Source organism: Gigantopelta aegis, chromosome 6, assembly GCF_016097555.1.
Source record: "Gigantopelta aegis isolate Gae_Host chromosome 6, Gae_host_genome, whole genome shotgun sequence".
Classification (NCBI taxonomy): Eukaryota; Metazoa; Mollusca; class Gastropoda; order Neomphalida; family Peltospiridae; genus Gigantopelta; species Gigantopelta aegis.
The window spans coordinates 100998113-101012337 of NC_054704.1; the positions used below are offsets into that span (position 1 = coordinate 100998113).

A 14225-nucleotide genomic window follows, 5' to 3' on the forward strand; every position below is an offset into this window, starting at 1 on the left:
CTGACGTCATTTCGCCCAAGCTATACTACCGGTCGTCACAAAAACAAAACAAAATGGCTGCCCTCAGCAGGAATAATCATGTTTTTTTATTAACTCTAAAATTACGCATTTTTCATTTGTTAAAATGTTGGTGGTCCGGGTATGCATCTTTCCAACACATAAGGCTCTTGTTTGAGCTGGCCCTACCTTTAAGCAAGCGATTATTATTATTATTTATTTTAATTTTAAAAAAATTGGGGGGGGGGGGGGGGGGGGGGTGAGAGGGTTATTTTGTTTTTTAATTTGTTGTTTTTTTTTGGTTTTTTTTTACAAAGCTCCGCACACAGTACCACTGCAGACACATGTGCAGAGATTTTAGCATGGAGGGGAGGGGGGGTTTATACTAAAAGGAGCAAAGTTTACTGTGTTTACTGTGAGGGGTCGAGACATGTTCTCCCGAAAAATGTATCACAAATAAAAAATTGTTCCTGCACCGACCAAAAAAAGTTGTGACACAATCATTTTTGCTTAATACGCAACATAATGTCCTGCATCACTAGAAAATGAAGCCCTGTTTATTTGTTTACTGATAAGTTGATTCCAATGTCATGTCAATAACATTTATCTGCTTGACCTCATTAATGTACATCTAATTTGTAGTTATCAAATTCAAACTGATGTAAAAATATGGCTTGTGCTTCCTCCCATATACATATTATCTGCAGGTATTTAAAATATTATAGAGGTTTCTTAACTATATCGTTACTATACTGATGATGATTGGTCACCACTTCAAGTGTAGTTGTAGACATACTATCAATTTTCTTCCAGCTGTTTACGATTAAAAGGTCTGCTATATGTAATACAGTTCGTGGCTAATATATAATGAAAAAAAAAAAAAACATTTCTGATAATGCCAGCATATTTCAGTCACCAACAGTGATGATCAGCGAAACTAGCAAAACCATTAGAACTGTTGCTGAATCATAGATATTCATTATGCGTATCCATAACAATAATGGCACAATGATGGTGGTTGTTCTGTGCTTGGTTCGAAAACAGGTAACACGTTTCCTTCCGACTGCTTCCAGTTACAAGTCCCCGCTGTTAGTTTGTGTACTGTCTGTAGTTAGTGTGTATTTTCTGTCTCTTTCAGATAATCTCTCAGCAGCTGGTAATTTTATTTATTTGTTTGTATTTATTTATTCTTTAAATTTTTAAATTATATCCAATTAAGGTTCAAGTACGCTGTCCTGTCCACACACCTCGGCTATTGGGCTGTCTGTCCAGGACAGGGAGTTCGTGGTTATAGTGAGAGAAAAAAGGGTGTAGTGGTTGTTAAAAGTCACTCTGGGTGGGAGCCAGTACCGGGCTGCGAACCTATTACCTATCAGCCTTATGTCTGATGGCTTAACCATGACACCACCAAGGTCAGTGCATACTAATCTGTGTCAAGTGCATGTGGAATTTATTCAAGGGTCATAACTCTGTCGAACATGGAGTGTGAACGTGGGAGAATGTTGGGGTCCAGTAGGGGTCATCTATTACTTTAGCGGTTCTCTCAGAATAATTAACCTAGTAATGTCTTTACAAGCTGCTCAAGAGATGTGCATATTTAGCGGTACTCAGAATAATTAACTATTATAATTAATGTTTTTACAAGCTGCTGAAGAGATATGCATATTTAGAAATTCATTTCAAGTTGTTTTAATGTAATTAAAGCTTAACATTCCAGTGGTTTTAAGGTCAGCATATTTGTACTCAATTTGGCCATGATTAATTTTTGCATGTAATATTATGTATATTGGTCATGTTTATCACCTTGACTTTAATGAGTGCCATGCAGCAAATTGCCACAATGACCTACTCATATGCCCCAATGCTCTGAAAATTAAAACAGAATCTCGGCCAAACTGGCTGTGCCTTATTTTAACTGGCCATCATACTAAAAACACTACTCCTCAATGTTGTTGTATTACGGAAACATGAAACCATTCATACTTTATTATCAATGGGTACTTTTGTTATATTAATGATAGTTGATTTATTGCCCTGCTCTAAAAATGTCATCTCCTTTGGTCTAGGCCAAATGGCCTTGCCCTCTGGTTTACCAAATTCATGGCCTGATATACATTTTGCAGGATGTTTGTTTGTATGTAGGATAAACCAATTGAAAAACAATTGCATTTTAATTTTTTCCAAAATCAAATGTATGCAAATGTTCTGACCACTCCTAACAACAGTGTTTTGCCATTGAGGATAGTGTATTTTTGTCTTTCATTAAAGGGACATTCCCCAGTTTGCTGTAATTTTTCAGATGTTATCGACTAACAGAGATGTTTTAACAATTGTAATTACATATCAAATATATTTTTCTGCATATAATATTAGTGGCTGTATATTAAACGTGTTTCTGATTGTTCTAATATTTGTACTATGTTAAATTTCATTTTATTTCTTAAAATATTTTTTTTCGTATATTCGAAATTATTTGAAGACAAAATCCAGTTTGTGCTTCTTACAAATATTAAAATGACCAGAAACACATTGAATATACAGACATTGGAATTCTAAACAAGAAAATATATTTCATATGTAATTTTAATCGTAGAAATATTGTATTAGTCTGAAACATCCTACAATGCAGCAAACTCAGGAATGTCCCTTAAAGATGTGTGTTTTATGGAACCTTGTTATATTTCACAGCTTAGACAGTATTGATCAGCACACCAATGGATCCTGATGTCTTTATTACAAAAGTTGTGAAACCAAAGGTATCAATGGCATAATTAGTGGCTACTAGTCTACCTATATTATGGCACTGTTTTATATCACTGTATATTCACTTAATGTTTTTTTGGGGGATGACAGACTTGACACACACCTTTACTCCCCCTTAAAGACTGCTCATCACAGTCTAAACCCCCTGCACAATTTGCTGCACATTTTATATGACCTACATGTATGTTGCTGACTGTGTTTATAAAGATATGTGGGGGTGGATTAGGATCGGTGTGCCTATTGGGCTATTTCTCATTCCAGCCAATGCTCCACAACTGGTATATCAAAGGCCATAGTATGTGCCATCCTGTTTGTGGGATGGTCCATATAAAAGATCCCTTTCCACTAATGGAAGAAAGTATTGGGTTTCCTCTGAGACTATACATCAGAATTACCAAATGTTTGACATCAAATAACCGATGATTAATAAATCATTGTGCTCTAGTGGTGTTGTTAAACAAAACAAACTTTTAAAGAGATATGTTTGATGGGACGTAGCCTAGTGGTAAATCTCTCATTTGATAAATGGTCAGTCTAAGATCAATCCTCGTCAGTGGGCCCATTGGGCTATTTCTCATTCCAGCCAATGCACAACAACTGGTATATCAAAGACTGGTATGTGCTATCCTGTTTGTGGGATGGTCCATATAAAAGATCCCTTGCTACTAATGGAAAAAAGTATTGGGTTTCCTTTGAGACTATACATCAGAATTACCAAATGTTTGACATCCAATAACCGATGATTAATAAATCATTGTGCTCTAGTGGTGTCGTTAAACAAAATAAACTTTTAAAGAGATATGTTTGATGGGACTTAGCCTAGTGGTAAAACCTTCATTTGATAAATGGTCGATCTAAGATCGATTCCTGTCAGTGGGCCCATTGGGCTATTTCTCATTCCAGCTTGTGCACCACTCCTGGTACATCAAAGGTTATGGTATTGGACCTATTGGCTATCCTGTCTGTGGGATGGTGTATATCAAAGGCTATGGTATTGGACCTATTGGCTATCCTGTCTGTGGGATGGTGTACATCAAAGGTTATGGTATTGGACCTATTGGCTATCCTGTCTGTGGGATGGTGGACATCAAAGGCTATGGTATTGGACCTATTGGCTATCCTGTCTGTGGGATGGTGTGTATCAAAGGCTATGGTATTGGACCTATTGGCTATCCTGTCTGTGGGATGGTGCACATCAAAGGCTATGGTATTGGACCTATTGGCTATCCTGTCTGTGGGATGGTGCACATCAAAGGCTATGGTATTGGACCTATTGGCTATCCTGTCTGTGGGATGGTGCACATCAAAGGCTATGGTATTGGACCTATTGGCTATCCTGTCTGTGGGATGGTGCACATCAAAGGCTATGGTATTGGACCTATTGGCTATTCTGTCTGGGATGGTGCATATCAAAGATGCTCTGCCACTAATGGAAAAATGTAGCAGGTTTCCTCTCTAAGACTATACATCAGAATTACCAAATGTTTGACATCCAATAGCTGATGATTAATAAAGCAATGTGCTCTAGTGGTGTCATTAAACAAAACACACTTTAACTAAGAGATATTAAAAATGGCATAACTTGACAAGGAATAGTTTTATTCATCTAGGACTGGTGCTATTCTTGTTAGATAATGAGATTATTTATTTTCATGTACACTTGTAAATGTACGTCGTTACACGCGTGTCAGATATAAACAGGTGTTTAAGTAATTGTAAATGTGCGTAGTTACATGCGTGTCGGATATAAACAGGTGTTTAAGTAATTGTAAATGTACGTAGTTAGTGCGTGTCAGATATAAACAGGTGTTTAAGTAATTGTAAATGTTTGTAGTTACACACATGTGAGATATAAACAGGTGTTTAAGTAATTGTAAGTGTATGTAGTTACACGCGTGTGAGACATAAACAGGTGTTTAAGTAATTGTAAATGTACGTAGTTACATGCGTGTCAGATATAAACAGGTGTTCAAGTAATTGTAAATGTACGTAGTTACTCGCGTGTCAGATATAAACAGGTGTTTAAGTAATTGTAAATGTACGTAGTTACGTGTGTGTGAAATATAAACAGGTGTTTTAAGTAATTGTAAATCTTTGTAGTTACACGTGTGTGAGACATAAACAGGTGTTTAAGTAATTGTAAATGTACGTAGTTACATGCGTGTCAGATATAAACAGGTGTTTAAGTAATTGTAAATGTATGTAGTTACATGCGTGTGAGACATAAACAGGTTTTGAAACTTCAGCCTATTATGTTTTATTTTTATCTATAAATGATGTAGTTTTGACATCTCAGATTCTCTATCCATTATTCAAAATTATAGAAATACATACAACATTTTTTGAAGCCTAGTATATAATTAAATGTTCATGTAATTACTGATAAATGTATAATTTTACAATCCTTCCTTTCAGAAGTCTATACAGTGGGTTGCATCCTCCTTTGATGACTTTGCAAATGATAGTTTTTCATCCCTTGTGTCTACGCGACAAAAGAGTGCCACACCCTCCACAAGTCATGCAAAGAAACGCCCTCGGGAACAGTCTTCTGTGAAAATCTTTTTCTCACAAGAGCCAGTCCATAGACTAACCACTTGCGTAAAAGGAAAAGACAAAAAACTCAAAGCAATTCTCAATACAGATTTGTGGGCTGAAAAGTTTGATCCAAGAAATAAGGTGTGTGGTTAAGACAGCATTTTTCATAGAGTTGGAAGTATTGTTCAAGATTTACATTAAATAATTAACTTTAGTCCGGCGTAAGTTTTAAAATGTGTGCTCTTGTGGTCATCCTGCCAGTGGTGAGATTAACCATTTGTTAATTTCTTTATATTGTTGATTGTCCATTGATATGGACATTTCTTGGGGCCAGTAGGTGACATGTATTGTTTTAGAAACACTCTTAGAATGCTTGTATTGTAAATAAGCAATTGTTGATTACAAATGCTGTATGCTTCAGCCCCCTGCCGACACAAATTCAAATTAGTTTTAATGTACATGTAGTCTTTTATTTAAATGTTAATCCAATTAACTGTCATTTTCTAATTAGCTTTCTGACTACAAGATTAAATTTTGCCAAAAACCATGTTGAATGGGTACAAATTTATAATTTTACTTCTATATTTTCACATAAACCTTTTTATAAATACATGAAATAATGTTCATATGTGAATTGGGACCATAAGTATTATTTGTGTGTGTTTTTGGAAACAAACTATGATTCATATCCCAGTATTTCAATTATTATTTCTGGTCAATATCTGTACTGTATACTATATTTTCCTGTAGTAGTCAAAACGATAAGCAATACATGTTGTACATTTGAATGTTGTGTCCATATTTTTATTCAGATTTTTGTAAATATTAATATTCATTTATTTTTCAGGCAGAACTTGCTGTACACAAAAAGAAAGTTGAAGAAGTGGAAACATGGCTCCTCCGTAAATGCCAAGATGTTTACAAAGTTAGTTTTTCTGATTTCACGAGCACTGACTAATTGTTTTAGTGACACTGCATTGCTTTTGATATTTGCCTTACAGGACGGTTTTCAACATTAACTTGAAGGTAGTACATATTTTCATTTCATACATTAACTTGATGTGTCAGTCACTTTAGTACATTTCCCCATCATTGTATAGGCTGATCCAAACATCCCATGTACTATTTTCCATTGTTTTCATGGTACCCATTTCTGGTGAGATATATCTTCCTCAATAATACCTGTTGGTTTTCACAGCACAAAATGCTACTAAGTTAAATATCACATTTGTGACTGTTCTTAGCACAGTGATTTAGCTCTTCTCTATGCAGACTGTTGTAAGAACATATATGTGCTCTACTAAATGGATTCTTTTATTGCCCAGTTAGGAGAAAGTTTAAAAACAAATTGTCATCCAGTTTTGTACATTTAACAGATTCTGAATTTGGTCATTTGCTTTGCATCAAAATTCAGATATGCTTAGAAGTTATTCTTTTTACGACCACAATAACTTCAGAATCCAAGAAAGTCCCTTAAAGGAAGCGACAATTAAGGCATTTGGCCTGGTATGCATATTCAACGATATATAACGCACATTATTGCTTAATATCAACAAGTATAATCGTATAGTTAATTAATAAAACTCTTAAATGTGTCGGCTATTATATATAACGGGCGCAGTCATTTTGTACCATCCCAGTGAATACGCCCTCTGGCGAGCTGGTGGTTACGTAATACCTAACATGTCACGTCAGGAATTAGTCTTCGAACTGAAGAAACAAAACATACCTGATTTTTTGCAGATGCATCGCAATGTTCTGTAATAATACCCATCCCAGTAAGCCGGTAACATAATACAGTTATTTCAACACTTTGACAATGGTGGCTTATTTTGTATTGAAAAATAATACATACTTGTTTTGTACATAAATTAACCCACGTACTGAAATAATAATCAGAGTGTGTTCTTGGTTAATTGGTATTTTCTTTTCGTGGCCTGTACCTGTGGTTCCTGATTGGCAGGTGTCTATTTAGACGGTCCCCAGACACTGTGTCTAGACACACTAAAAAGACGTGCCTCTTTTATTAAGATCACAAGGTATTGTCTGTTAGCTGCGCGGACGCCCTCAAATCGTAATGGACATTATCACTTTATTACTGTAAGTAATTCTGTAAAACCTTTGATTAAGTAGACTTTCCCATCTAAAATCACAAAATTGACCAATTACGTAGTCTCAAAAAAAAGAAAATTATCACTTGGGTATCATGAGTGGTCGTTTTTGCTTGAATGTATCCTACCAATAGGTCTAATAATAAGCATTTTTTCTTTGGAAATGTTTTAAAGAGAAAAATACTATAACTCCATTTCATTCTATTGATGCAAATTGAAATATATTTAGTTAAATAGTTTATTATACTATCAAGTCATTTATGTTGTTTTACAAGTCAGGTTGATGAAAGCGAAGCGCCTTGTCGTAAATTAGAGCGTTTGTTTACACTGTGCTTAATAGGGGTTGGACGGAGCTGACGTCACTTCGCCCCAAGCTATACCACCCGACGTCACAAAAACAAAACTAAATGGCTGCCTCCAGTTAGAAGGAATAATTATTGTTTTTTATTAATTCTAAAATTACGCGTTTTTCATTTGTTAAAGTGTCAGTATGTGTTGTTGGTTCAGGTATGCATCTTTCCAACACATAAGGCTCTTGTTTGAGTTTACTCTACCTTTAAAGTGTCAGTATGTGTTGTTGGTTCAGGTATGCATCTTTCCAACACATAAGGCTCTTGTTTGAGTTTACTCTACCTTTAAAGTGTCAGTATGTGTTGTTGGTTCAGGTATGCATCTTTCCAACACGTAAGGCTCTTGTTTGAGTTTACTCTACCTTTAAAGTGTCAGTATGTGTTGTTGGTTCAGGTATGCATCTTTCCAACACGTAAGGCTCTTGTTTGAGTTTACTCTACCTTTAAAGTGTCAGTATGTGTTGTTGGTTCAGGTATGCATCTTTCCAACATGTAAGGCTCTTGTTTGAGTTTACTCTACCTTTAAAGTGTCAGTATGTGTTGTTGGTTCAGGTATGCATCTTTCCAACACATAAGGCTCTTGTTTGAGTTTACTCTACCTTTAAAGTGTCAGTATGTGTTGTTGGTTCAGGTATGCATCTTTCCAACACATAAGGCTCTTGTTTGAGTTTACTCTACCTTTAAAGTGTCAGTATGTGTTGTTGGTTCAGGTATGCATCTTTCCAACACGTAAGGCTCTTGTTTGAGTTTACTCTACCTTTAAAGTGTCAGTATGTGTTGTTGGTTCAGGTATGCATCTTTCCAACACGTAAGGCTCTTGTTTGAGTTTACTCTACCTTTAAAGTGTCAGTATGTGTTGTTGGTTCAGGTATGCATCTTTCCAACATGTAAGGCTCTTGTTTGAGTTTACTCTACCTTTAAAGTGTCAGTATGTGTTGGTGGTTCAGGTATGCATCTTTCCAACACATAAGGCTCTTGTTTGAGTTTACTCTACCTTTAACTATTAGTACAATCATAATTTCTTGAAACTAATTGGCACTAATGCACTTGAGATATGAGTAACATACATGTTTGTTATTCATTATTTATAGTACTACATGTATTTACTTCTGGTCATATGGATTATATAGAGGATAATAAACAAGTTACCAGTTATTATCAAATTTATGTCCCGAGTGAAATAATTTTAACTTGTCACAAGCTTTAGCGAGTGACAAGTGAAAATTATTTCATAACTGGTACCGAGTTTGTTATTCTATTTATTACCTCAGCTATTTGGGGGTTTTAAAAGCCTTTATTTTCGATATAGCCTACATCGGCTACACGTCCACGTATATAGAAACGACGAAAACTACTTTACTGTTCTGGGTATTGGTTTAATTTTGTATTTTATTCACGGTTCACAGCTAATTTTTGAAACTCAAAGTTCTATATATTCTGTAAAAATAAATCTGTAATAAAATGCATTGAACTACTATTTTATTACAAGTTTAAGACCGAAACCAGAAATATGTGAATGGAAACGCTTTAAACTACTTGACGTCATTGTGTGTGCTTTACCAAATTGTGATGATGTCACATTTAGTACCGACAAGGTGATTGGTTTGTTGGCGTAAAATCGTCCAATAGTATTGTACGTTAAACCAATGCATGATAATTTCTCAGTGAGAAATTATGATTTTTATTTTCCCCATTATGAGTGCCTGCAGGAGTAATAAAACACGTTTTGTTTTAACAGCATGAAGCTCCAATCCTTCTCATGACTGGACCAGCTGGGGTCATTCATTATTTCCAATATTGTTTATTTCCAGTCATATGGTTGAGAATGAATTTCTTTTTAACAGCATGAAGCTCCAATTCTTCTCATGACTGGACCAGCTGGGGCTGGGAAGACTGCCACAATCCATGTTTTGGCTAAAGACCTGAAATGTGAAGTTCAAGAATGGACAAATCCAGTTGTGCCATCATCGGATCAGTTCCTCCCAGATGCTTTCAATCCTTATGGTTTGTTCTCGAAGTACCCAGTGCAGCTATAGGCTTCTTTAATAGAGTGGGTGTGGACTATAACATTTATCACAGTCATCAGATTAGTTCCTCCCAGATAGTTTCAGTCCTTTTGGTTTGTTCTTGAAGTACCCAGTGCAGCTATAGGCTTCTTTAATGGGTGGGTGGGCGGTGGCTCTAAAATTAATTACAGATTGCCACAATCGAAATAGATTACTCTGTGACATGCATGTACAAGTTAACCAGAAATAGATTACTCTGTGACATACATGTATAAGTTAACCTGAAATAGATTACTCTGTGACATACATGTACAAGTTAACCAGAAATAGATTACTCTGTGACATACATGTACAAGTTAACCTGAAATAGATTACTCTGTGACATACATGTACAAGTTAACCAGAAATAGATTACTCTGTGACATACATGTACAAGTTAACCTGAAATAGATTACTCTGTGACATACATGTACAAGTTAACCTGAAATAGATTACTCTGTGACATACATGTACAAGTTAACCTGAAATAGATTACTCTGTGACATACATGTTTAAGTTAACCAGAAATAGATTACTCTGTGACATACATGTATAAGTTAACCCAAAATAGATTACTCTGTGACATACACATGTACATGTATTTATATAAGTTAACCTGAAATTGAATTCTTTGTGACACATCAGTTAACTACAAACGCTAAGGCCCTAAATAAGTTTCAGATGAAAAAAAACTTTTAAATTTATTTTAAACATGTTTTGGTTTTTAAGATATGTAAGAATTAGAATACTATATTAGTGTCCTTTAGGTACCATTTATCTTGGTTACAGCTTGTTGTTTAAAAACGTAACCATCTAGCTTTCGCTCATTAGTTTGTAAGATAAATGGTATCTAACCGCCAATAATGTAGTATTCTATATTTATTGTATTCTTTGTGCTCCTACTAATGAGTAAAAAAGTTTTATGCCTATTTTTACAATCATGTAAGTGCTGCAAAGCATCCTAAAAAAAATACTTATGCTGAAGGTTCCAAATTTTATTCAAAATCAAGGCTACCTTATATAAGTTATCACTACATTGCTTTCAGTATGCACACTATACGGAAGATAGGGAAAGTTATATAAGTTATCACTACATTGCTTTCAGTGTGCACACTATACGGAAGATAGGGAAAGTTATATAAGTTATCACGACATTGCTTTCAGTGTGCACACTATACGGAAGATAGGGAAAGTTATATAAGTTATCACTACATTGCTTTCAGTGTGCACACTATACGGAAGATAGGGAAAGTTATATAAGTTATCACTACATTGCTTTCAGTGTGCACACTATACGGAAGATAGGGAAAGTTATATAAGTTATCACGACATCGCTTTCAGTGTGCACACTATACGGAAGATAGGGAAAGTTATATAAGATACCACGACATCGCTTTCAGTGTGCACACTATACGGAAGATAGGGAAAGTTATATAAGTTATCACGACATTGCTTTCAGTGTGCACACTATACGGAAGATAGGGAAAGTTATATAAGTTATCACGACATTGCTTTCAGTGTGCACACTATACGGAAGATAGGGAAAGTTATATAAGTTATCACGACATCGCTTTCAGTGTGCACACTATACGGAAGATAGGGAAAGTTATATAAGATACCACGACATCGCTTTCAGTGTGCACACTATACGGAAGATAGGGAAAGTTATATAAGTTATCAAGTTATCACTACATTGCTTTCAGTATGCACACTATACGGAAGATAGGGAAAGTTATATAAGTTATCACGACATCGCTTTCAGTGTGCACACTATACGGAAGATAGGGAAAGTTATATAAGTTATCACGACATCGCTTTCAGTGTGCACACTATACGGAAGATAGGGAAAGTTATATAAGATACCACGACATCACTTTCAGTGTGCACACTATACGGAAGATAGGGAAAGTTATATAAGTTATCACTACATCGCTTTCAGTGTGCACACTATACGGAAGATAGGGAAAGTTATATAAGTTATCACTACATCGCTTTCAGTGTGCACACTATACGGAAGATAGGGAAAGTTATATAAGATACCACGACATCGCTTTCAGTGTGCACACTATACGGAAGATAGGGAAAGTTATATAAGTTATCACTACATTGCTTTCAGTGTGCACACTATACGGAAGATAGGGAAAGTTATATAAGTTATCACGACATCGCTTTCAGTGTGCACACTATACGGAAGATAGGGAAAGTTATATAAGATACCACGACATCGCTTTCAGTGTGCACACTATACGGAAGATAGGGAAAGTTATATAAGTTATCACGACATTGCTTTCAGTGTGCACACTATACGGAAGATAGGGAAAGTTATATAAGTTATCACGACATTGCTTTCAGTGTGCACACTATACGGAAGATAGGGAAAGTTATATAAGTTATCACGACATCGCTTTCAGTGTGCACACTATACGGAAGATAGGGAAAGTTATATAAGATACCACGACATCGCTTTCAGTGTGCACACTATACGGAAGATAGGGAAAGTTATATAAGTTATCAAGTTATCACTACATTGCTTTCAGTATGCACACTATACGGAAGATAGGGAAAGTTATATAAGTTATCACGACATCGCTTTCAGTGTGCACACTATACGGAAGATAGGGAAAGTTATATAAGTTATCACGACATCGCTTTCAGTGTGCACACTATACGGAAGATAGGGAAAGTTATATAAGATACCACGACATCACTTTCAGTGTGCACACTATACGGAAGATAGGGAAAGTTATATAAGTTATCACTACATCGCTTTCAGTGTGCACACTATACGGAAGATAGGGAAAGTTATATAAGTTATCACTACATCGCTTTCAGTGTGCACACTATACGGAAGATAGGGAAAGTTATATAAGATACCACGACATCGCTTTCAGTGTGCACACTATACGGAAGATAGGGAAAGTTATATAAGTTATCACTACATCGCTTTCAGTGTGCACACTATACGGAAGATAGGGAAAGTTATATAAGTTATCACTACATCGCTTTCAGTGTGCACACTATACGGAAGATAGGGAAAGTTATATAAGTTATCACTACATCGCTTTCAGTGTGCACACTATACGGAAGATAGGGAAAGTTATATAAGTTATCACGACATCGCTTTCAGTGTGCACACTATACGGAAGATAGGGAAAGTTATATAAGTTATCACTACATCGCTTTCAGTGTGCACACTATACGGAAGATAGGGAAAGTTATATAAGATACCACGACATCGCTTTCAGTGTGCACACTATACGGAAGATAGGGAAAGTTATATAAGTTATCACTACATTGCTTTCAGTGTGCACACTATACGGAAGATAGGGAAAGTTATATAAGTTATCACGACATCGCTTTCAGTGTGCACACTATACGGAAGATAGGGAAAGTTATATAAGATACCACGACATCGCTTTCAGTGTGCACACTATACGGAAGATAGGGAAAGTTATATAAGTTATCACGACATTGCTTTCAGTGTGCACACTATACGGAAGATAGGGAAAGTTATATAAGTTATCACGACATTGCTTTCAGTGTGCACACTATACGGAAGATAGGGAAAGTTATATAAGTTATCACGACATCGCTTTCAGTGTGCACACTATACGGAAGATAGGGAAAGTTATATAAGATACCACGACATCGCTTTCAGTGTGCACACTATACGGAAGATAGGGAAAGTTATATAAGTTATCAAGTTATCACTACATTGCTTTCAGTATGCACACTATACGGAAGATAGGGAAAGTTATATAAGTTATCACGACATCGCTTTCAGTGTGCACACTATACGGAAGATAGGGAAAGTTATATAAGTTATCACGACATCGCTTTCAGTGTGCACACTATACGGAAGATAGGGAAAGTTATATAAGATACCACGACATCACTTTCAGTGTGCACACTATACGGAAGATAGGGAAAGTTATATAAGTTATCACTACATCGCTTTCAGTGTGCACACTATACGGAAGATAGGGAAAGTTATATAAGTTATCACTACATCGCTTTCAGTGTGCACACTATACGGAAGATAGGGAAAGTTATATAAGATACCACGACATCGCTTTCAGTGTGCACACTATACGGAAGATAGGGAAAGTTATATAAGTTATCACTACATCGCTTTCAGTGTGCACACTATACGGAAGATAGGGAAAGTTATATAAGTTATCACTACATCGCTTTCAGTGTGCACACTATACGGAAGATAGGGAAAGTTATATAAGTTATCACTACATCGCTTTCAGTGTGCACACTATACAGAAGATAGGGAAAGTTATATAAGTTATCACGACATCGCTTTCAGTGTGCACACTATACGGAAGATAGGGAAAGTTATATAAGTTATTACTACATCGCTTTCAGTATGCACACTATACGGAAGATAGGGAAAGTTATATAAGATACCACGACAT

General features: G+C 35.8%; 1 protein-coding gene across 2 annotated transcripts in view; it reads left to right on the forward strand.

Annotated features, from left to right (window-relative positions):
* LOC121375101 (cell cycle checkpoint protein RAD17-like) overlaps positions 1-14225 on the forward strand; it is a 34071-nt gene that overhangs the window by 3866 nt on the left and 15980 nt on the right. For both annotated transcript variants that reach the window (XM_041502340.1, XM_041502341.1), the window contains exons 2-5: positions 2686-2753; positions 5176-5436; positions 6143-6220; positions 9601-9760. In XM_041502340.1, the coding sequence (XP_041358274.1) occupies positions 2712-2753; positions 5176-5436; positions 6143-6220; positions 9601-9760 (541 nt within the window). In that variant the 5' untranslated portion in view covers positions 2686-2711. The remainder of the gene's footprint in view (positions 1-2685; positions 2754-5175; positions 5437-6142; positions 6221-9600; positions 9761-14225) is intronic.